Source organism: Aotus nancymaae, unplaced genomic scaffold (assembly GCF_030222135.1).
Source record: "Aotus nancymaae isolate 86718 unplaced genomic scaffold, 86718_ANA_hifiasm-v0.15.2.pri h1tg000057l, whole genome shotgun sequence".
NCBI classification, from domain to species: Eukaryota; Metazoa; Chordata; class Mammalia; order Primates; family Aotidae; genus Aotus; species Aotus nancymaae.
This window is the reverse complement of record NW_026988471.1, coordinates 18744073-18769323: the sequence shown is the minus strand read 5'-3', so window position 1 is coordinate 18769323 and position 25251 is coordinate 18744073. Positions and strand designations below refer to the sequence as shown.

The 25251-nt window shown below is 42.5% G+C and overlaps 1 protein-coding gene across 1 annotated transcript; it reads left to right on the top strand.

Moving 5' to 3' along the window:
• The first annotated feature begins 2899 nt into the window (after positions 1 to 2899).
• MATN3 (matrilin 3) lies at positions 2900 to 23998 on the top strand. The gene is made up of 9 exons (XM_064363873.1): positions 2900 to 3125; positions 8769 to 9335; positions 11759 to 11884; positions 12956 to 13081; positions 14464 to 14589; positions 15539 to 15664; positions 18602 to 18727; positions 21715 to 21825; positions 22949 to 23998. The coding sequence occupies exons 1-9, from the start codon at positions 2900 to 2902 to the stop codon at positions 23002 to 23004; spliced, it is 1590 nt and encodes a 529-aa protein (XP_064219943.1). The 3' UTR covers positions 23005 to 23998.
• The last annotated feature ends 1253 nt before the right edge of the window (positions 23999 to 25251 follow it).

Genomic DNA, 25251 nt, shown 5'->3' with positions numbered 1-25251 from the left:
GTGGGAGGATCGCTTGAGCCCAGGAGTTGCAGATCAGCCTGGGCAACATAATTAGATCCTGTATCTACAAATAATAAAAATAATAATAAATAGTTGGGCGTGGTGGTGCACACCTGTGGTCCCAGCTACTTGGGAGGCTGAGGAAGGAAGATTGCTTGAGCCTGGAGGATTCCTTGAGCCCAGAAGATTGAGATTGCAGTGAGTTCTGATGGCACCACTGCACTCCAGCCTGGGTGACAGAATGAGACCCGATTTATAATAACAATAATAATAATAAAGAATAAATAGAAAAAGTATACATTAAGGACAGTATTTGCCCCACTACCAGCTCAAAGTGCAAATGGAAAAGCCAACCATTCCTCGAGAAACGCCACTGCCCAGTTGAAGCGGATTTCCAAATGTTATAATCAATATGTGTTGACTATGAATGCAAATAGTGCCCCTGTGAAATTGTGCAATGTACACCTCCACCACCCACATGTAGCCCTGGACATTAAGTGGTTCAAGTTATTTCTGGAAAGGTGTAAGAATCAAGCTTGGAAGCCACACAGTTATCAGTCATTCCCAAAATTATATTGCAGGTTTGCTCTATGGGAGACCTAGAGTCACTGCTGCTTGGCACAGACACTACATATGACCAATGAAGTCTGGGCCACTTACGTACATCCTGGCTGCAAGAGATGCTGGGGAAGCAAGTTCTTGGAGTCAACTTGGGGAGGTGCTGACTCATGAAGTTGGAGATTCCTAACTTTGGGAAGGTATTTGTGATGGTGAATTTTAATGTGTTGATTTGACTGGGCTAATGGATGTCCAGCTAGCTGTTAAACATTATTTCTGGGTGTGTCTGTGAGGATGTTTCTAGAAGAGACTGGCATTTGAATCAGTAGGCTGAGCAAAGACTATCGTCTTCACCAATGTGAGTGGAGTGGGCATCATCCAATCTGTTGCCGGCCTGAATAGAGCAAAAAGACAGAGGAAGGACAAATGTGTTTTCTGCTTGAGCTAGGCCAACCAGCTTCTCCTGTCCTTGGACCTCAGCCCTCCTGGTTCTTGGGTCTCTGGACTCAGACTGGGACTTAAGTCATTGGCTCCCCTGCTCTTGGGCCTTCAGGCTTGGACTGGATTACACCATTGGCTTTCCTGGGCCCCCAGATTACAGACAGCAGATGGTCGGACTTCTCAGCCTTCATAATCGCATGAGCCAATCTCTCATAATCTCCATCTCTCCCCCCACCCTCTCTCTATATGTATGTATATATAAAATCTATTGGTTTTGTTCCTCTCAAGAACCTTGACTAATGCAGGGTTCAAAGGCTTTGGGGAGCATCCTAAAGCAAGACAAATGACAAATGTCCACCAGAGCTTGCAAATACTGTGTTTACCAGTCTCTTCTCTTCTTGGCATAGCTTCTTTCAAATTTCTTAGTTTCTTCTTCCCATTATTACAAACTTCTCGTTTCTCCTAAGGTCCTTCTAAATTGGTGAGTTCTCACTGAGAGTTGAGTGACAGTTTCCCTCAGCGTGACTATCACTGCCCAGTGCCACTGATACATGATACAACTCCCCATCCCCACTTCCCCCCAGCTCCTGGTAACATCATTCTTTCTGTCTCTATGAATTGACTACTCTAGATTCCCCATGTAAATGGAATCATATGTCTTTTTGTGAATAGCTTATCTCACTTAACATATCCTTAAGGTTCATCCATGTTGTAGCATGTGCCAAAATTTCCTCCCTTCTAAGGCTGAATAGTCTTCCATTGTACATAGAAAACTGCATTTTGCTTTTCCATTTATACAAAGAGAGACACTCGGGTTGCTGCCGCCTCTTGGCTATTGTGTATAATGTTGCTACCAACATGGGGTACAAATGTGAGAAGTGAGGTTTAGGATCCTGCCTGGAGGATGGCTTGTAGAGGGGAAGTAATGAAATAGGACGATCAGATGAGCTCACTGTCATGCTTTAAGACGGCTCAAATGTCTCCTGGTTTTAGAAGTCTTCCTGGACTCCGCAGGCAGTCAGTGTCTCTTTCCTAAATCCACCACGTTCCCATAGGCAGGCACTGCATTTATGCATATCTCTGTCCCATAGACAGTGAGCCCCTTGGGAGTCCCCTGGCAGCCTCCAGCCCTGCACCACGGTAACCTTTCCGGAGAGGAAATGGGGTCTAGGGAGAGCCTTTGAAGCCTGTGTTGGTGCAGGCCGTCCTTCCAGCTAACCCGGCTCTCTGGGGAATGTGTGTTTGACTTTCTTTTCCTGGTAATATAAGTTCAGATGTCTGTGGATATTTGAAGCTCGGATGAAAGCGTTTCTATTCATGCCCCTAGAATCTGTGAGACCTTTTCTTTCTTTTTTTTTAAACCAAGAGCCCACAGCAAAACTTGGGTTACTCGGCTGAGGAAAGGAATGTAGACGAGGAGCAGGGTTTCACCTTCAGCCCCAGGCGGGCGAAGCAGGGGCGGAAGGGAAGGCAGAGTCCAGGGCTCCCCATCCCAGGCCTGGGGTGCAGGCCCTTCTGGGGTGGGCGAGAGAGCGGAGGGCAGGGCAGGCTGCGGCCGCGGATGGGTGGCCCCCGCCCCGGTGTGACTGGGAGGGCGGAGGCTGCGACGGCAGCCGAGCCCACCCAGCTGCAGCCGGCTCCGGGCGCAGGGCAGGGGCAGGAGGTGACCACCGCGCCGCTGGCCGCCTCGCCCGGACATTCCGTTTCTGCCGCTGGAATGCGCGGACAAGGCTCCTTGTTGGCCTTGGGCGGGGTTCCCCGGGCCCGCCTGGCGCTCGAGGCCCCGGGGCGGGCGTGGCGTGGCGGGGCGGGCGGGGCCCGAGGCCGCGGGACCTTTAAATCGGCGCCTTGCGCGGGCTCCCGGTCCCCGACGGACACCGCCAGGCCCGCCGAGCCCACCATGCCGCGCCCGGCCCCCGCGCACCGCCTCCAGGGGCTCCTCCTGCTGCTCTGGCCGCTGCTTCTGCTGCCGCCCCCCACCGCCCCCGACCCCGTGGCCCGCCCGGGCTTCCGGAGGCTGGGGACCCGCGGCCCCGGGGGCAGCCCTGGACGCCGCCCCTCTCCCGCGGCTCCTGACGGCGCGCCCTCTTCAGAGGCCAGCGAGTCCGGCCGCGCCCGCGGCGCAGGTACAGGCTGGCGGCGGGAGGGACGCGTGAGCATCTGAGGAGGAGGAGAGGCCCCGGGCATCCCCCAAGCGCTCGGCTGCCGGCCTCAGGCAGACCGTGGAGCGGGAGAAAGACGCCCCTCCCCGGCTGAATCCTGTAGGGGAAGCTGAGGTTCAGAGAAGGGAAGGGAGATGCCCAACATCACTCGTGTCCAGGCTAGAAATGTGGGTCTCCTGAAGCTCTAACTCATGCAGCCTCCCCTGTGATTTGGCTAGGAGCACAGGGCAGCTGGGGAGCGCAGGGGGCTGCTGCCCAGCTCCGTCCCAATCCTGACCTCAGCAAACCCTTCCTGAGATTCTGCTGTTAGTTCTCTTTGAATCCCTCCGTCTCCAACCAATATCAGGGTGTGATCCTTCCTCCCCTCCCACAGCCCTCAGGCTGCCTCACACTGGAAGTAAGCGATGGGGGTCCCTATGAATTGACTACTCTAGATTCCCCATGTAAATGGAATCATACGTCTTTTTGTGACTAGCTTATCTCACTTAACATAATATCCTCAAGGTTCATCCATGTTGTAGCATGTGCCAAAATTTCCTCCCTTTTAAGGCTGAATAGTCTTCCATTGTACATAGATAACTGCATTTTGCTTTTCCATTTATACAAAGAGAGACACTCGGGTTGCTGCCGCCTCTTGGCTATTGTGCAGGTTACCCCCAGGACCAAGACACTCTGGGTCTTTGGCGAACAATTCTCTTTTTGGTCGGTGATTGATTCCTGAACCAGAGCAAAGCTTCTAGTGCTGGGAAGTGGGCAGGTCGTCTGACACAGCCCCTGACAGCACATGCCGGGAAACTGAGGAGTATCAATTTCAAGGAACTCTGTGAATCAGTGTCAGAACCCATCGTAAAATTGACGGCTCTGAAATCCCAAGCAACGCTCTTTCCACTGCCCCAGCCTACCAACCTCTTAATATGGTTTGTGTAAGATTGTATCTTTATTTCCAAAAACCCCAGCTCCAGTCTTGCTAAAGAGAGTCTGTGCCAGACCATTTCTGGGTATGCAGTCTCATCTGGCCAGCCAGGCTGCATGCCTCAGGCTGATCTGCATTGTCTGACCCCTTCTGCATCTTTCTGGATAAGCTGAGAAGGAGCTCAAGGGACTCTTTCCTGACTCGAATACTCAGCTCCAGTATTTGAAGTGGCAGATTTGAAATGGCAAAAGCGTTGCTGCTGAGGCAGGAGGTGCCAGGGTCCACAGGGTTAGATCCAGCTGGTAGCTGGTTGCTCCAGGTGGGGAATTGAGGGAAAGCCTTTCTTCTAGAAGTTAACCTTGCTCTAGTCCTGACCAGCCTCCCTCTGGGATGGGACTGGAAGAGGAAGGAGAGATTCAGCACCAGGTGGCCATGTTCCCCTAAGCTGCACTGGTCTTTTATGACCTGGTGTCTGAACCTGATCATGAATGGTAATATCTTAATAAATGCCAGATTCCACCCTTTTCCAAATTCTCTCCTTTTAGCAACCAGAAATTGCTAAGCTTTGCTGTGGGCTTTTATTTCTAGCAGGACTATAAGGACTCGACAGTATTGTGAGTCTGATAACATTTTAGGAGATTCAGATTCTCTGTTCTTGGGAATCACATTGCTGTTATCCAGTAAATGGGAGTGAGATTCAAAAACAACTAATGATCGATGCCGAATGAGTACCAATCAGGAAGGAACCAGATGTTCACAGAATTTTCTGCCACCCTGATCAAACCTCAGGTATTAGTTTTCTATGGCCACTGTAACAAATCACTATGAATTTTGTGGCTTAAAACAACACACATTTATTATCTGAGAGTTCTGTGAGTCAGAAGTCTGACACTGGTCTCAGTAGGGTAAAATTAAGGCGTCAGCAGGGCTGTGTTCTCGGGAGCCTCTAGGGGAGAATCCATTTCCCTTCCCTTCCCAGTCCGTGAAGGCTGCCGAGTTCCTTGGCTTATGGCCCTTTTACTCCATCTTCAGAGCCAGCTAAAGCAGGTTGAGGCGTTTTCACATTGAGTTACTCACATTTCTTTCCTCTGCTTCCCTCTTCTACTTCATAATTACATTGACTGACTAAATAATCCAGGATAACCTCTCACGTGGAGGTCTTTAACTTAATCACACCTGCAAAGTCTCTGCCCTTCGCCACATAAAAGTAGCATGTTTCTGGAATTAGGACATATATCTTTTGGGGGGGCATAATTCTGCATATCACACCCTAAATAGAGGATTTGGTGTGAATAACCAAGTGGAGAAGGAAGGAATCATACATGTCTAGTTATAAGAACATAGCCATGATATTTATAAGGACACCATTTGGGCGTTGGTGAAAGAACTGTCAATTACAGAATTCATATCTTCATGTTGCCACCCCGCCTTTCTTTTTCTAATTATACAAAAATACTCTGACCCATCTCCAGGAAGGATTTTCAACATAATTCTTCTTCTTAGTTCTAGATCTATAGGACTTTCCAGGATGAAGTAAAATTCTGGAGGTTTTTTTTTTTTGAAGAGATTTATTCTGAGCCAAATATGAGTGACCATGGTTTGTGACACAGCCCTCAAGAGGACCCGAGAACATGTGCCCAAGGTGGTCAGGGTGCAGCTTGGTTTTATACAATTTAAGGAGGCATGAGACATCAATCAAATATGTTTAAGAAATACATTGGTTTGGTCCAGAAAGGTAGGACAACTCAAAGCTGGTGGTGGTGGGGCTTCCAGGCTATAAAAAAATTTAAACATTTTCTGGTTGATGGTTGAGTTGTCTAAAGACCTGGGATCCATAGAAAGGAAATGTTCAGGTTAAGATAAAAGATTGTAGAGACCAAGGTTCTTTTGAAGTCTTATAGTAGCTAATCTTAGAGACAATTGATGACAAGTGTTTGCTATTCAGATCTTTTTTCTTTTTTTTAACTTTAAATTCTGGGATACACGTGCAGAAACTGCAGGTTTGTTACATAGGTATACATGTGCTGTGGTGTTTTGCTGCACCCATCAACCCATCATCTGGGTTTTAAGCCTCGCATGCATTAGGTATTTGTCCTAATGCGCTCCCTCCCCTTGACCCCCATCCCCGGACAGGTCCTGGTGTGTGATATTCCCCTCCCTGTGTCCATGTGTTCTCATTGTTCAGTTCCCATGTATGAGTGAGAACATGCGGTGTCTGGTTTTCTGTTCCTGTGTTAGTTTGCTCAGAATGATGGCTTCCAGCTTCATCCATGTCCCAAAGGACATGAACTCATGCTTTTTTATGGCTGCTGGAGTTTTGTTTTTTTTTTTTTTAAATAAAGAAAGAACTTTAATTAATTCCTTTTTTTTTTTTTTTTTTTGCTTTTAGAGACAGGATCTCATTCTATTGACCAGGCTGGGGTGCAGTAGTGTGATTGTGGCTCACTTCAGCCTTGACTCTCTGGCTTTAAGTGATCCTCCCGCCTCAGCCCCCTAAGTAGCTGGAACTACAGGTGCCTGCCACCATGCATGGCTAATTTTTAAAATTTTTTTAGAGATGAGGTCTCCCTGTGTTGCCCAGGCTGGTCTAGAACTCCTGAGCTCAAGTGATCCTTCTCCCTCGGCCTCTCAAAGTATTGGGATTACAGGCGTGAGCCACTGTGCCTGGCTTTAATTTCTTTTGACTTAACTAAATACATGACATACAGCATATTTCAGGGCGGTGGCTCAAAGTCAACATGCAGGATGTTTACTAAGTACATGAGAGAATATTGATTTCTGTGGAGGAAAATGTTGTCTCAGAGAGAAGTGACTGGGATTCAGTAGCAAGCCCCCAGGGGCTGGGAGTCTGGAAGCCGGGAGTCCAATCCATGCTCTACCACTTTCTAGTTTCACACCTCCTTGAACCTCAGGTTTCTCACCTGTAAAATGCGTATAAAAACGACCTCTGCACCTCCAGCTTCACAGGGTTGATGTGTTGGTACCTTGTGATTCCTAAAGCGTTACCGAAAGGAAAAACTTTATTTTTCTTAAATACCTCCAAACAACAGGCTAAAAATAAGAAGATAATTTTCTGCTTTTAAAAGAAAACTAGACAGAGACATAAGGTAGGTTGTTCTAGGTAAGGCTTTTTTTCTATAAACTGCTTAGTCTAGGCATTAATTTTGAATCTACCTTTTTTCCTACTCACTAAGTGAATTACCTTCTTAATCAACTTCTGCCTTCTTCTTGGGAAAGAAAAGAGCCCTGAGTGACACCTCATGCCTCAGGACCTCACTTCCATTCAGGCTGCATGTGTGTAATGCCTGTATGCATGTGCATATGTGTTGGGTAAGAAGGGGAAAAAAAGGCTTGAAAAAGAAGTTTAGGGCTGGGCACAGTGGCTCACACCTGTAATTCCAGCACTGTGGGAGGCCAGAGTGGGTGGATCACCTGAGGTCAGGAGTTAAAGACCAGCCTGGCCATCATGGCGAAAGCCTGTCTCTACTAAAAATACAAAAATTAGCTGGATGTGGTGGCGTGTGCCTGTAATCCCAGCCACTCAGGAGGCTGAGGCAGGAGAATTGCTTGAACTCGGGAGACAGAGGTTGCAGTGAGCCGAGATTGCACCACTGCACTCCAGCCTGGGCGACAGAGCGAGATTCCGTCTCAAAAAAAAGGAAAAAGAAGTTTAATGATTGACTTTTTTCTCATCTCACCCTGAATTGTGGATTTGATTTTTGTATTGAGGAGAGAGGGTGTGCAAACTGGTTGGGAGAAACAGGAAAGAATGGGAAAGAATAGTTCAACGCTAAAATGTACTGTAATACTATAGTATGTCAGGTACTTTTGTGTAGAAAAGAGATAAGTTCTTTAAAGGTGGGGAATCTGGTTTATTCATTTTTATAGCTCCAGGGCTTTATACACGTAGGCCCTCAAAAAATGTTTTTGGTGAATGAATAAGTGAAAGAGAGATGACCAAGAGAGTTTGATGGCATAGTAGGGTAGATACCAGATCACAATCCCTGCTTCTTACAAGTTGGAAGTGGACTAAACAGATTCAAGATTAAGTTGGCATCCCTCTTTCTACTTTTAATTAGCTCAGGGCTCTAGTGGGCCCCCAAATTCACTAAACAGAAATGATGGCCAGATAGAGGGAAGATTCAGGGATTCTGGAGCAGTTTTCACCCCCTTAGAAATGTAGTACAAGAAAGGGGCCACCAGAAGAGCCCCTGAGTGCCTTGCCTCAGACTGCCATTGCCTGAGGCCTGGGCACAGTGGTTTGCAGTGAGACTGTCCCTGAGGGCCCAAAACCTTTTACATGGTTCAGGGGTACATTGTCCAATTGTCTCCAGATAGCCAAGGTGCTTAAGAAATGTCTAGAATCCATTAATTCCCAGCAATCTTGAGGGCCCTTAGGAGCAAAAGCTTAAGCAGAGGGATGAGGTTCTAAGTGAAATTTCAAGGTTCAGCCAGCCTGCAGGTGAGGTATTTGGGGAAACTTCACATCTCTAGGTGAATTCTCACTAGAGAGTTCTGAAGTCCTTGGTGATTTCAATACTGAAAGGGAAGATGGTCTTGGAGAAGGTCACAGGCGTGGTGATGTTGGGGTCAGGAGATGCTGCCTTGCCTGGCCTCCTGGATCCCGGAGTTCTCTGGAAGTGAGGATTATTGCATTTCTAATTGTAGTCTGATCATTGCTTGGTCTTTTGCAGGTGTTTGCAAGAGCAGGCCCTTGGACCTGGTGTTTATCATTGATAGTTCTCGTAGCGTACGGCCCCTGGAATTCACCAAAGTGAAAACTTTCGTCTCCCGGATAATCGACACTCTGGACATCGGGCCGGCCGACACGCGGGTGGCAGTAGTGAACTATGCTAGCACTGTGAAGATTGAGTTCCAACTCCAGGCCTACACAGATAAGCAGTCCCTGAAGCAGGCTGTGGGTCGAATCACACCCTTGTCAACAGGCACCATGTCAGGCCTGGCCATCCAGACAGCAATGGATGAAGCCTTCACATTGGAGGCAGGTGCTCGAGGGCCCTCCTCTAACGTTCCTAAGGTGGCCATTATTGTCACAGATGGGAGGCCCCAGGACCAGGTGAATGACGTGGCGGCTCGGGCCCGAGCATCTGGTATTGAGCTCTATGCTGTGGGCGTGGACCGGGCAGACATGGAGTCCCTCAAGATGATGGCCAGTGAGCCCCTAGAGGAGCATGTTTTCTATGTGGAGACCTATGGGGTCATTGAGAAACTGTCCTCTAGATTCCAGGAAACCTTTTGTGGTAAGTTGGTCAGTCTTTGCTTCCAACTAGAAAGGATGTTATATTCAGACATATACCCAGAGAAAATAGTTTTATTTTCTTTTTTGGTGGAAATTTAATGATAAACTTAAATATATCCAGTGTGTGTGTGTATGTGTGTGCACGCGCATGCGTGCGTGCATGCACATGTGACCAACCTAAGCACACTATGTTGGTTTAGGAATATAGAGCTGTATTATATGGAACTTGGTTTCCTCATAAAATCTTCATGTTTGCATTAGAACTGTGAAGGTCTGCAAACATCCAGGATAAATGACCCCGCTGTTCCCTGTAAGGGTAAGGAAAAACAAAACTCTCCTGCCCTCTCTGCCCCACCACTACATTTTTTCCCCCTGATCCATATTTTTTTAGTTTTACCATCTCTAGATCTAACAGAACTCTGTTTGTTCTCCTGTAGAAGGCAGGGAGCAGCATCTGTCCCTGGAAGAGTCAGCAGGCCTCTATTCCAACGTCACCGTCAGCCCGAGCGCACAGTTAGTGAACGCTCTTGTTTTCAGATTGGGCTCTTTATCTGATTACTCTTTGTTGAACAACAGGATTCAGGGACCAGGCAGATTAGGGTTGCAGCACACTTGAAGGAAAGCAAAATGATCTTAAGAAATCATTCTGTTACTCTGCTACTCCCTCCATCCTTTAGGATGGAATTTGAATAAGAATATGCTAATTTTATTGGAATTTTTAGCATAAATTGATCAAATCTAGGAATACAGATCCATTTAATGCTGGAGTTTATTTTTACTCACTGGCCAGAATTATGATTTGTGGGACTCATGATTTATTTTTTATCATCTGGAAATAATCTTTTGATGCCTGTATGTGAATATCCAAGCGGTTGTCGACAAATTTCTAGTTCAGGCGGATTTTTAAACAGAGATACCTTTTTGCAATATAATTTGTTCCACGCATGCATTTGTTGATCTCTGACGGTACAAAGATAAAGGTAATCCCTCCCTACCATCAAGTAACATTCTGGGGGTGGGAGTGAAACAAACAAATGAGCCAATAATTAATTACAATTGTAAATTTCAAAGAGACTTTTTATCTAAGTTAATGCGAAACCCAGCCATCAACAGTTTGTCAGGAAAAGGGGGATGAAGTCTTGGTCTGGGCAAAGTTTGGCCTCATTGCAGTCAAAGTTGGCTGGGATCCCCTTGTCTTTCCTGTCCCAGGACACTAGGCTTTCACAAGCCATCACTGGCTTTGGTAGCATCTACTTGGCATTCATTGGCTTCCAAAAAGAAAGTGGCCTTCTTTCTCCCAGGAAATCACCCTCCCACTCCATGCTTGTGGGTGAGAGCTTTTCCATCAACATGCTGGTCTGTGGCAAAGTTGGGTTTCAAAGCTAGCACCTGGGGTTGGGCTTCGAAGGCTATAAAGTAACAAGTGGTGAGTGGCAATCTTTTCCTTCTGGTACAAAAGATCTGCTTGTTCTGGGAGAAAAATGTCCTCTCTATGGAAAAAAGACTGAGGGGCAGCTTGTTGTAGTCAACTGCTTGGAAAGATCATTGCATGAAAAGGCCCTTCTTGGGAAAATATTAGCCTTGTCCTGTTGCCAAGGGCAGTGGAGGCTGGGTTACCTGCCATAGGAGGGCCAGCCTCCTCCAACAGCCCTCCTTGGTTTCTCAGAAATGACTTACTTCATTGATTCATCTTTCAAAACAGGACACTAGGAAAAAAATATCCAATGAGATATAAATCGCTCCAGGAGCAAAAAGATGGAGATGTAGTTTAGCTAATGTCATCTCATTTATTTTGATCTTCCTTTTCTTTTTACCTGTTTGTATTAGCATATGAGTTCATTATGGATTTAGCCTATGGATGAGTTCACCCATCTTACATATTCAGAAAACGGTTACCCGAATTGCCCTCTGCCATATGTACCACTGCCCACCTGTGAGTTCGTTCTAGGCTTAGACCTATGCTTGTGTGAGAATTCTGTTTATACATAGGCTATAGAACTCTTGGAAATCAGATTCTGGCTACAGTGGGACGACTAGCTCGTAGCACTTCTGGCTGTGCATTATTGTTCTCCCATTTCTTGTGGTGGGAAAGCACAAATTTTTTCTTTATAGGGAGGTGGATAAGCCAAAAAAAACATCAATTGCCTGGCCTGTGTAAGTGTTTGGCTTCAGTTCCAAATTTCAAATTCCCTTTCTCCTTTGAGAAAGTCTATATAGCAAGAAGTGTACTTTTAAATTAGTAACATTTCTAGTTTAAGAGTAGCATTGCTAATAAGCCAGAGGCAGAAAACAGTCAATTTTTATAGTGAAGTAAAGATAGTCTGGGAAAGGAACCTGGAGAGCAATGTCTATTTGACCTGGGAGAAAGCATCTGAGATGCTTCCTGAGTGTCAGTGCTGACCGTTGTAAACTTCCTCTGCACAGCGCTGGACCCCTGTGTGCTTGGAACACATCAGTGCCAGCACGTCTGCATCAGCGATGGGGAAGGCAAGCACCACTGCGAGTGTAGCCAAGGATACACCTTGAATGCTGACAAGAAAACGTGTTCAGGTGAGGCCTGCGTAGGGGGCCGTGACTGAATCAAATTACTGGGGAACCTATGCTCCAGGTGTTGGACTGGCCTTGTACTTTGACTCTCTGACCCCTTTTTACTTAACTGCCTTTTGCCTGGTTTACTGTTGTTCATCAGCAGTTTTCCCTGAAAAGGAGCTTAGGGAGGAAAGGGAAATGATACATAAATCAGCTTATTTCCATACCTTTTAAGTTTTAAATAAAATCATAGGAGAAAAGGCTACTAAGAAAGAGGTCCAGGCTGAGTGCGGTAGCTCATGCCTATAATTCCCGCATTTGGAGAGGCTGAGATGGTAGGACAGTTTGAGGTCTAATTCAAGATTAGGTTGGACAACACAGCAAGACCCCCATCTCTACAAAAATTAATTTAAAAAAATTAGCCAGGCGTGATAGTGCACGCCTGTAGTCCCAGCTACTTGGGAGGCTGAGGCAGGAGGATTATTTGAGACCAGGAGGTCAAGGCTGCAGTGAGCTATGATAATGCCACTGCATGACAGAGGGAGACCCTGTCTCATAAAAAGCAAAAACAAAAAAGAAAGGGGGAAAAGAAAAGGTCCAAGATTCTTAGTCCTTTTGAGGATTTGGAATTTTTCCTGGATTTTATTTAATTACACACAAGCTACCCTCTTCCTCTCTATAGTCATAGATGCTCATGGAATCTAGAAGAAGTAGGAAAGTTAGAGGGGCACTCGCTGGTCTGGGACATAGATACGTACATGGAGTCAATGAGGAATGGGAATTAGATGTTTTTTTTAATCCTAGAAAAAAGTTTTTGGGAGAAAGAAAACTTAGAGATAATTTAATTTTATAGATAATGAAATTGAGATGGACAGAAAGGAGAAAACTTACCCATGTCACAGGGTCTGTCAGTGAAAAAGCCAAGACCAAAGGGTTGGTTCCCAACTCCCAGCCACCCCTCCCTTGTTTTATTAGCGCGCTCTCTCTCTGTCTGTGTGTGTGCATGTGTGTGTATAAATGGCATGGCCCATAATTATTTATTGCTGCCATGCTTTGCATGCATTTACATTTGTCTCAATCATCTTTTGATAGCTCTTGATAAGTGTGCTCTTAACACCCATGGATGTGAGCACGTCTGTGTGAATGACAGAAGTGGCTCTTATCATTGTGAGTGCTATGAAGGTTATACCTTGAATGAAGACAGGAAAACTTGTTCAGGTAAGTGAGGGAGAATCTTTCCTATTGCTGCTTAGCTATCTGCCTACCTACCCAGTGATGGAAGGGCAGGTCACACTGACTGGGAAGTAGGTGTGGTTTCCTCTTTTGGTACCTTGAGCTTTTCCCATTTCTAAGTCTTATCCAAAACGTTAGAAATGGTAACATGTATGTATCTCTGCCCAAACATATAAATGTGTTGCTCATTTCCTTCTCTGTGCCCAGCCCGAACAGTCCTTCCCAAATGCTACAGACAATTTAGTAGGTTGAATCACATAACAACACACAAGGTACTTGTTGCTTACAAAGGGAAAGACAGTAACTTTATAGTGGAGAAATTGGCAGACATCACCTTAACCAAGTGATCAAAGTTCACATCATCAGTGATGACACATAGTGACATTATGGGCATTACCGGACATGCTGGGCTCAATACTGTGGACACAACAGCACACCTGTAGTATTCTTGCTAAAAATTCAGGATCATGAGGAAACATTAGAAAAACCCAACCTGAGAGACGTTCTAAGTTCTCAAACTAGTTTTCCAGTGCTTTTCAGAAGTGTGAAAGTCATAAAAGACAAAGAGCGACTTAGGAAGTGTCCCAGATTGGAGGACATGTGAAACTTCATGTAATGTGGAATTCTGGATTGGGTCCTGGACCAGAAAAAGGGCATTAATGGCAACATTTGAATAAAGTCTGTAGATTTGTAAGTCATAGTATATCAATGTTAATTTCTAGTTTGATAATCATACTATGGTTATGTAAATTACTGTTTGGGGAAACAGGGTGAAGTACAGGAATTTTTGCACTGTTTTTGCAACTTTTTATAAATCTGAAATTATCTCAAAAGTTTAAAAATAAAAAATAGTTAAAAAATAGATCAGTACAGAGGAAAGTGCATTGAATGAAAATTTGTGTCTTGAGTTCTTATGCTGCTCTGAATCAATTGGTCTCCCTTGGGCTCCTTTCTCTCATTTTGAAAACAGGAGAGGGTTGAACTATAATTTCTTCAAACTCTATTTCTATGTCTTTCTGAATCCAGTATAATTAGTCACACAACTGTTGGTATCCCTCTGAGTTGGGATAAGTATAGTAAGCCTAAAAGGAATGCTTTAGAAAGTATTTATGAGATACTTAGGTTGTAAAAACTCAATACTGATGATTTTGAGAAGAAATTGGGGAAGGTCAGAGAATAATTATTATATATGCAGGATTTTATTTAACTCAGTTAACTTCTAGTTAGAAAAAGCAGCGCCAATGGCTTTGAATAGTTTCCGGTAAGTTTTCCTCATATGTTTCTAGCTGCAAATAAGGTTTCTATCCATGGGTAATAAAAGACTCTTCCACCTTTTATTTCTTTTCTCCTGAATTTTTGTTTCACAGCTCAAGACAAATGTGCTTTGGGTACCCATGGGTGTCAGCACATTTGTGTGAATGACAGAACAGGGTCCTATCACTGTGAATGCTATGAGGGCTACACTCTGAATGCAGATAAAAAAACATGTTCAGGTAAGATCCATTCAAAAAATTCTTTCATACTTGGGTCTTTTACAGTGAAACCAACTTGCAACTCATCAGCAAAGAGGTTCTTAAAGGTAACTTAAGGAATCAAGGTTCAGACATGCTACCACACTTTTAGATGAAGGTACACATTGCTCAGAGGGTGGTGAGCTCACTGGAGCAAACATAGATTACTTCAGAAAATTACTGGGAAATGGGTAGGGAGTGGGGTGTGTGAGAAAAGCTAATTAAAGGGTCCTTATCCAGGAAAATTTTGTAGTTCTGTACACTGAGCACTTTTAAGCAAAGAGGAAATTTTGATGGAAGTCAGTTGGACAGCAACTATTTGGTGTGATAGGATGAACTGATCTTTTTCCAGTTAAAACTTGGCCTGGAAGTTTTCTGTAGTGTTAATCTTAAAGCTGGATGATTTTAGTAAAGAAGACTTTGTGAATGCCTGAATTAGACCCACACAGATCTTCCAGTAAGTTTGAGGCCAGTCACTCCCTGGCAGTTTCTAGATGATCAATCATTAGTGAAACTAAGCCTTATACGTTGCCCAATGAGCCCATGCCAGTGCTGTTAATCCTCATTAATTTGATTTAAACTTACTGGCAGGACAGAGCGGCATTTATAAATGTAAAAAAACTTCTGAGAGAAATTCCAAGCTCTCAAGGTGGCATTTAGCTTTGGCATACAGAATGTGTTTTAGATTTGATGTATATTTTCCTCTCCCTTGAAGAGATATAGACTTCAAGATAAACAAAGGGAAATGGCATGTCACTAAGCTCCCCCCTCCTTTTTTTTTTTTTTTTTTTTTAAAGAAAAGGAAACCAATAAAAAGTACTAGGCACCTACTTTGTTCCCAGTATGGCACTAAGCATTGTGAGCATATAAAGAAGCGTCCTAAGTTTCTGCCTCTGAGTAACTTAAGGCTGGGCGAATTTTTGTTTCACAGCTCAAGACAAATGTGCTTTGGGTACCCATGGGTGTCAGCACATTTGTGTGAATGACAGAACAGGTTCCTATCACTGTGAATGCTATGAGGGCTACACTCTGAATGCAGATAAAAAAACATGTTCAGGTAAGATCCACTCAACAAGTTCTTTCATACTTGGGTCTTTTACAGTGAAACCAACTTGCAACTCACCAGCAGACAGCCAGCTCCTTCTGAAAGCAGAGACTGAGCCAGGGAGAGGACTGATGGACACTAAAGGCTATAGAGGCTGGGGAGGCAGGCATCTGTGAAGGGCTGGTGTTGGGTCTTGAAGGATACTGAAGGTTTCAGTTGAGAGAAGAGCAAAGTGGCACTGGCAGGGGACTGGCTTGAGCTGATTTATCTGTTCAGGGCAGGATGACTAAGAAAGTTGGGTGGAGAGGATTCACCTATGGCTGCACTTCTCAAACTAGTGGCAGGTGTCCCAGTTGGTACCTTAAGCTGCCAGGAACATTGAAGACCTGGGCAAACAAACCAAAAACAGATTTCCATTCAGACTAACAGATAGTATGGAATAAAGTGAAGCAATTTATTTTTAAAAAACATAGATCAAAGAAAATTTTCAATTAAGGCAGACAATACTCCCAGATGCCAGCAGCCCATATTCTTCAATGCCTACTGTAGGCCATGCAGGATTCTAGACATTTTAGCTACAATAATGCCACTTAATACTCACAGCAGCTTTAGGAGGAAACTGATTAAGTAACTTGCCCATGGTTACTCGGCTAGTAAGTAGCAGAGCCAGGGTTTGAACCCAGGTACTTGCTGTGGTGGTTACATAGGCTCTTAACCCCTAAGCCATACTGTCTTAGCATACAAAGCACAGGACAGCAAAGAGGAATAAAAGAGAAAGATATACGAGTGGGAAAGTTAGTATATATTTGTTTTTTTCTTCTCTTTGTTGAGACAGGGTCTCACTCTGTCACCCAGGCGGGAGTGCAGTGGTGGGATCTTGGCTTCACTGCACCCTCTACCTCCCAGGCTCAAGTGATTCTCCCACCTCAGCCTCCTGAGTAGCTAGGACTTCAGGCACATGCCACCACACCTGGCTAATTTTTGTATTTTTTGTAGAGATGGGGTTTTGACATTTTGCCCAGGCTTGTTTCAAACTCTTGAAGTCAAGCAATCTACCTGCCTTGGCTTCCCAAAGTGCTGGGATTACAGGTGCGAGCCACTGTGCCTGGCCTATTTATATATTTTAAAGTAATAGTGAATGGCTAGGCATAGTTGCTCATGCCTATAATCCCAGCACTTTGGGAGGCTGAGGTGGGTGGATCACAAGGTCAAGAGATCGATACCATTGTGGCCAACATGGTGAAATCCTGTCTCTACTAAAAATACAAAAATTAGCTGGGTGTGGTGGTGTGTACCTGTAGTCCCAGCTACTCAGGAGGCTGAGGCAGGAGAGCAGGAGAATTGCTTCAACCTGGGAGGTGGAGATTGCCGTTAGCCAAGATTGCGCCACTACACTCCAGCCTGGCAACAGAGTGAGACTCCATCTCAAAAAAAAAAAAAAAGGGATAGTGAATTCTGCTATAAAGGTGGGAAACATACCATGGAGCAGATCCCTTCTAATGGTCTGCTTTTCCCTTGCTAGTGGTAGGAAGGCTCGTAAATTAAATGTAGAGCCCTAGATCAGGGCCAGGGGCTGGAAGCATGTCCATTTGTTACCTGTAGAGTGGGTACTAAGGTGGAATGAGGGGGAAAAAAAATGAAACACCCTGCTATAAGGCATTTTGCTGAGAACAAATCTAAATTGTAGCACTGAAAAGGAATAGCCATGTTAAGGTTGGAAAGGCACTTTATGTATAGATTATATGGTGCCATGCATTTCACACAATGCTATTCTATAGGCACTAGTGAGCCACGAAAGTTCTGCACATGAAATGACATTTAAGAGGAAAATTAGAGGGAAATAAAGAACTATTTTGGTTCCTGCAATGGCAGAGGAGGAACCTGTGTCTTCCAGGAAGCCTTTCTGGGTTTTAAAGGAGAATTGCTGTTTTAGTTGTCCTAGGCCAGTCTGAACATGGGACAAGCATGGCAATTTGCTCTGCTCTCCACTCAAACCTGGGCAAACTGTGTTTGTCCCTGAAATGTTATTGTTTGTGACAGATAGTAAGTACTTTGCTCTCTAAGCATACACATCATAATTACTAACGCGGTATTATTTTCCCATCTGTACTTGTGTGTGTGCGTGTGTGTTTCCAGGTCAGTGTTTTCTGTTCCACTTTGTAAGCTATGAAGGCAGGCACTTGGTCAATATAGAGCTTTTGGTGCAGCATCAAACTTAGCTCCGTTTGTGATTAGGTCCCTAAAACATTATTTTTGGTGATGATGATGATGATGATCCATGAGAGCTGGGGATGCTGGAAGCATTCATTCGTGGTCGTCGGGAAAGGCTGGAAGTAAGTTCTGGAATAGAGTCAAGACTCAGTGCTGCCCAGTGCTGTGGGTAGAAAAAAAGAAAAGATATCTGTGAGAGATAAAAAGGAAAGGAGTGTGTGTGCTGTGAGGCCAAAGGGATGAGAGGTATGGGAAGAGAAAACAGGCTTGCTCCTGCAGCATGGGGCCTGCTGCTGACTACTGATGGGTTGATTGTTAGCACTTGTGGGGACCAAATGGAAGCTTCTTCTCTCAGATGTTTGTGTTTACTTTTTTTTTTTTTTTTTTTTTTTTGAGACAGAGTTTCGCTCTTGTTACCCAGGCTGGAGTGCAATGGCGCGATCTCGACTCACCGCAACCTCCGCCTCCTGGGTTCAGGCAATTCTCCTGCCTCAGCCTCCCGAGTAGCTGGGATTACAGGCACGCGCCACCGTGCCCAGCTAATTTTTTTGTATTTTTAGTAGAGACGGGGTTTCACCATGTTGACCAGGATGGTCTCGATCTCTTGACCTTGTGATCCACCCGCCTCGGCCTCCCAAAGTGCTGGGATTACAGGCGTGAGCCACCGCGCCCGGCCGTGTTTACTTTTCTATTTAATTAACGTGTGAATATTTTCTTTCCTGCACCACTTGCGGTCAGTCCGTGACAGGTGTGCCCTAGGCTCTCATGGTTGCCAGCACATTTGTGTGAGTGATGGGGCCACATCCTACCACTGTGATTGTTATCCTGGCTACACCTTGAATGAGGACAAGAAAACATGCTCAGGTGAGGACCAGCCCTTTAAGGCGATTTCCTTTGGTTTGAGAATTTTTCAGGAGCAAGCTTTTTTCTTTCTGTCTAAGGCACAGTTGTGATTCTTTCTCCTTGTCAGAATTCTCCAGTATTCTCCACTGGTCTACAGAATAAAACAGTGATACTCCACCAGGCAGCCTACCCTCCATGATCTCTTTGTCTTCTCTCTCTCTTTTTCACATTTTTCTTTCTAATTAAACTTTCTGCCTAAGTCTGGATTTTTTTTTTTTATTGTGGTAAAATATACATAAAATTTACCATTTCAATTATTTTCAAGTGTAGAGTTCATTGGCATTAAGTACATTTACATTGTTGTGCAACAATCACCACTATCCATCTCCAGAATTTTTTTTATCATCTCAAACCAAAACTCTACCCATGAAACAATAACTGCCCATCACTCCCACCCCCTAGCCTGTGGGAACTACTTGTCTCATCCTGGCTTTTAAAACTTCTCTCCTCTATTTGCCCCTGGATTCACTGCTTCTGCCCGCGTCCTACGGTCCAGCCACAGTAGGCTGTTTGATGGTCCAGGAGCATGCCCTGCACTCACTTGTTTCCACTCTCCCCTCAATGCTTTTGCTTGTCAGAATCCAAGAACCACATTCTTGGTAACATTTGGTTTTGTTGAATTAAATTTTTGCCAATGTAGTGGATTTTTTTCATTTCCCAGTTACTAATGAGGTGAGGCATCTCTTTCTATGCTTATTGGTTGCTGAGTTCCATATTTGGAAATGCTATTTATGTCCTTTTTGTATTTTTCAATTGGGTTATTTGTATTTTTCTTATTGAGTCATAGGAACTATTCACATTATAAGTTATTTTTTGTTTTTACTTATTGTAAATATCTTCTATTATTTTGCTTTTTAAATGATGTCTGTTTAACAGTATTCATAATGTTTTAAGTCTTAAGTTGGGTAGTAGGGTACTAAGACAATTTAATAAGGGAAAGAATAGTCTTTTTCACAAATGATGCTGGGGCACTGGATAGCTACGTTGTATTGAATCTAGAGATCCACTTGGGGAGTACTGCCATTTTAAGAGTCTTTCATTCCATTAATGTGGTGTGTCCTTTTTTTTTTTTTTTTAGGTCTTCTTTAATTTCTTTCAAAATTATTTTATAGTGTTCAGTGTACAAGTCTAGGACTTTAAAAAATATTTATTCCTAACTATCTTATTCTTTCTGGTGCTATTATAAGCACCATTTCTCCATTTCTCAATTTTCAATTTTGCTACAACCCAGGTCTACAATTTTCTATGAAGTGTTTTAATTGGAATATCCCACTGAGCCCATGCCCTCATAGAACTTAGAGTCTATCAGGCAAGACAGACACTGAACAAGTGTTATAAGAACTCATCTTATGGGTACAGGGATGATGGACATGTAGTTGATATTCAGTAGATAATTCCTGGTTTATTGACTGATTAACTAAGATGGGATTTGGGCTGGCTGTCCCTAAAAGGTTCAATAGGATTTAGACAGGTGGATAGAGGATAGATTGCATTTAATGCATTTGTGATCTCCCATCCCTACCTTGGATCTTTGTAAAATGTTAGAGTAAAAATATTGCAGCAAAGGACCATTTCCTGTCCTCAGGTAATAGCATTACTCCATAGGAAAATGATACACCAGTCTTCAGACCTGGGAAGTTACTCTTATTTTTATCCACAACTTTAGGAGGAGCCCTGAATAGGAATAGCTGCCTCACTGAATTACAGAAAGAAATAGGAGTTACTTTTATCACCTCTCATATTTGATTAAATGTCAATACAAACCTGAATTTTTAGTTCCAAAGTATTTATTGGTAAGAACTAAGACTCTCACTTCAAACCATTCAATAGAATAACAGTCCTCTACAGGAAATCAGGACTTAACCTAGTTTTTATCTTTTTTTTTGTTTTGTTTTTTTGAGATGGAGTTTCACTCTGTCATCCAGGTTGGAGTGCAGTGGTGCTATCTTAGCTCACTGCAACCTCTTCCTCCAGAGTTCAAGCAATTCTCCTGCCTTAGCCGACCAAGTGGATAGGATTACAGGTGCATGACACCATGCCCGGCTAATTTTTGTATTTTCGGTAGAGACAGGGTTTCCGCTATGTTGTCCATGCTGGTCTCAAACTCCTGACCTCAAGCAATCCACCCATCTCGGCCTCCCAGAGTATTGGAATTACAGGCGTGAGCCACTGCGCCCGAGGCTTGTTTTCATCTTTGATATATTTTGGCCACACAAATAGAGGACTATTGTCCTAGTTTTATTTATTTACTTTTAATAGACAGGGTTTTACTGTTACCCAGGCTGGAGTGCAGTGGTATAATCGTGACTCACTGCAGCCTTGAACTCCTGGGCTCAAGTGATCCTCCCGTCTCAGCCTTTCAAGTAGCTGGGATTACAGGTGTGTGCCACTATGCCTGGCTAACTATTTTACTTTTTTGTAGAGACAGAGCCTTGCTTTGTTGCCCAGGGTGGTCTCAAACTTGGCCTCAAGCAATCCTTCTGCCTTAGCCTCCAAAAGTGCTGTCATTATAGGAATAAGCCTCTGTACCAGGCCCATTTTCATTTCTTAATTACATAGCATCACATGAACACTGTCTTATCTCTATATCCTTGCCGCCCCCAACATCAACCATGTTTTTCTAAATTTACTTAATATCATGAATAATTTCTGGCAATCACAAAAGTACAGGAAAGAACATCATGAACCCTCATTTAAGCATCACTTAGCTTGACAATTATAAACATTTTTGCCAATGTCTCCTAAGGTAAATTTTTCTGTCATAATAAATAATTTCTCATCTTTTTGTTATTTTCTCATCTTTTTGTTTGTTCATATATTCCTTTACCTCTTGGAAAATGCACTTTGGTAAGTCTTAATGGTGGAAATATTTGTGGATTTCCTGATTTGTTATGATTCCTAGATAGCTATTCCTACATAGTATATTTGTGTACTGTCATTGTCTTCAGTGATTGAGGAAGCACGAAGACTCGTTTCCACTGAAGATGCTTGTGGATGTGAAGCTACATTGGCATTCCAAGATAAGGTCAGCTCGTATCTTCAGAGACTGAACACTAAACATATCCTTTCTGGAAGGTTTTATGCTTCTGCCTGGAGCCAACCTAGGTACTACAGTTGAGCCAAACACTTTAAGACATTCCACAGGCAAGTGACTGGTTTGTTAAGGTTTAATATGAGCAGTAGTAATATACAACTTAAGAAACTTTAGAGTTCTTTTCTCATGGCTTAATAGACTGTTTCACTCATTCAATATTTACACATAAAAGCTGCCTATTTCGTTCCCTAGTGCTTTTCCATAACTGTATATGCTCCTAATGATGCTCTTACATAACAGATGGAACATTTATGCTAATGATTCCTTAATATGGCTTAGTTCAGAATCTGTACATGTACAAAGCAAGTCAGCTGATGAATGGGGTGTGATATCTCAGATTACACACAGTTGTACACTTTGACTAGCCAAGTGGTCAAAAAGCAGATTTTAAAATGTAACACGATACAACCTCAGAAACATTCAAAATCAGTTCTTTCTCCAAAGGAGTAACTCTGAAAAGTTTATCAGAACACTTCAAGTTAACAACTCTGTTCCTATGTACCTCAGAGGAGTGGAATTCAGATTGTGGTAATCTAGGCATATGCAGAGACTTTTAAGGGAGGTACAGATAGTTTCAAAGAATAAATTTACAAATCTTTCACTTGCTTAAGACGCTACTTGGAGTCAGTTGGCATTTTCTTTTCTCATCTCTCATTTCAGCATCACCGTTCTCCTAACTTTACATAAGAAAGGCATACTTCTCACTTACCCTAGATCTACTCAGGTGCATTTCTTAGAAAAGTAGACTCTTGAGAGAGCCAAACAAAGGGACAATCCAAAAATCCCTTTAACCAAGACTTCATAAACATTGCTTCTCCCATCCCTCCCATGAAGATGCCGCTCCAATTAAATTTTGTATGAACAAAAACATCTGAAGACCACTGCTGTGGTCTACTTTTATTGTGATCTCTGAAGAATAGGATTTTTGACTTTTGGATTGAATTCAACTTTTGGTGAGAAAACAGTTTTGCTCTTTTTTTCACTTATCACAGGACATAATTATTTTATCTTGTGTTGAAGTGTTTGAAAGTGTGTTTATATTTTCTAACATGTAAAAATAAATGGTATTGGCCTTAACAACTTGCCACTTGATAACATTTTGGAGAAGTTGAAAGTGAATGAATATGGACAAATACATCGTTAAATTGCTCCAATTTCTCACCTGGAAATGTGGACAGCTTGGTATACTTAATATTCATACATTCTTTTGCACACCTGTTATTGCCAATGTTCCTGCTAATAATTTGCCATAACCTGTATTAATGCTTGACTATTACTGGATAAATTGTATGAAGATCTTCTCGAGAATCAGCATCATTTTTTCAAGGAAATAAATATGCAGATCCTTATTAAGAGCAAACTTTAATGTCTCTAACTTATGACTGTGAAATGGTTGGTAGGAAATAGAATGAAAAGTTTAATGTTTCTTTATCTACTAATTGAGCCATTTAATTTTTAAATGTTTATATTAGTCAGATAACCATATTCACGATGGAAACTTTAGGTCTAGTTTCTTTTGATAATATTTATAATATAAATCAATCTTATTACTGAGAGTGCAAATTGTACAAGGTATTTACACGTACAGCTTCATATAACTACAATGAATATAATTTTGAACTGTTTAACACTTTTTGTTTTTTGCTTATTTTGTTGATTATTGAAGATGTGATCAATAGATTGTAATACACATATCTAAAAATAGTTAACATAGATCAAGTGAACATTATATTGCCATTTTTAATTCATTCTGGTCTTTAGAAGAAATGTACTTATAAAGAGCACTTGTTGGGAATTTAGGGTGTTCAACTTTTTACCAAGTACAAAAAACCCTAAATTTACTTTATTATTTTGCTTTAGGATCCAACTAATAAAGTTATATATTTATAAAATTACTGTAAGTCGACAAAATCTAATGTTGTCTTTTTAATGTCAGTGATCCACTCGCCACAGCTTCCCAAAGTGCTGGGATTACAGGTGTGAAAGCCTAACTTTTTTTTACTTATATATTTGATACATATAATTTTTTGGCTTTGAAACTTGCAACTTTTGGAACAAAACAGTCCTTTAAATTTTGCACTGCTCAATTCTTTTTTTGGTTTGTATTGTCTTTAATATAATAAAAGTTATTACCTTTACATATTATCGTCTGTTTTTTGATGACTCATCAATTTTGTCTATTAAACATATTTCCTTAAATTATACAGAATTAACAATTATTTTGATATTCAACGGTTTCTTATCAAAAGACAGAAATTTGATACTCTTCCTATAGTTTAATCTCACACTCTTGAGGCTAAAAGTGTAAGTTCAGGTTCAACAGAAAGGCTTTAATATAAAATTATCTAAATTTAGTTAAATAATGATGAACTTTACATTAATACAAGCTCCTGAAAAGCACATATAACCTACAGATGTAAATATAAAATATAAACTTTAAAGAACAAAAATGAAATACACAAAGGAAATATATAAAACATATATTGTTACTTTTCAAAAATTTTGAAAGGGCATGACATAGAGTTACAGTAGTATTTTCCATAATCGTTTGAGCCCAAAATCAGTACATACATATTAATATACCACAGAGAAATGGTGGTATAAAGGAATAAATGGGAGTTCATATGCAAGAAGGGAAGATATTTAAAGAGAGGTGAGTTTCACTTAGCTTCAACTAATCATGTCTTGACCAGCTTATTGGAAACTCCTGGATTAGATAATACTAATTTGTCCCATGCGTCCAGTATAGGGAGCCTATGGGCAGAGGCCAATGTATCTTAAACAGATACACAGACAATGGAAAACAAAGGTATTATCTGAATGGGATTGAGCTAAGTTTGGAAAGAATTCCTTAGGGAGACTAATTTGTGCTGGTTGGCTAAGCACAACTGGCCTGTTAAGAGGTTAGGACCATCACAGAATATATAAAGTAGCTTGTGAAGCAGAGCCTGATGGAATTTTGCCCCGCAGAAAGCACATTGGCTTACTTAAGGTGGGGGCTCCCTTGTGAAAACATTTAGGATTGAAGGAAGATCTGATTTTGGATGGAGTTTAGATTCTCTAGGAAAGGCACTAGGGACTATTGTCAGTTCTGTAATAGATTGTGCTGGGTGAGGCAAATCACCCAGGTCAAAGGATTGGAGCATTTTTTTTTTTTTTTTTTTGGTCGGAGATGGGAAAAGATCCAAGTGGGGAAATTAACTACTGATGCATAAATTACATGCTAGATTATGGTAAAAGAGAAAACCAGAAATAAATAAAAACATGGTTGAGACCAAATAATTTCATGAGAGTGGTTCTACTTGGATTTCTGCCGTATGCCTTAGATTTTGAGGCTTTCTAACTCTCAGGCATTCAAAAAGGACAAAGGAGAACGAAGAAAGAAATAAGG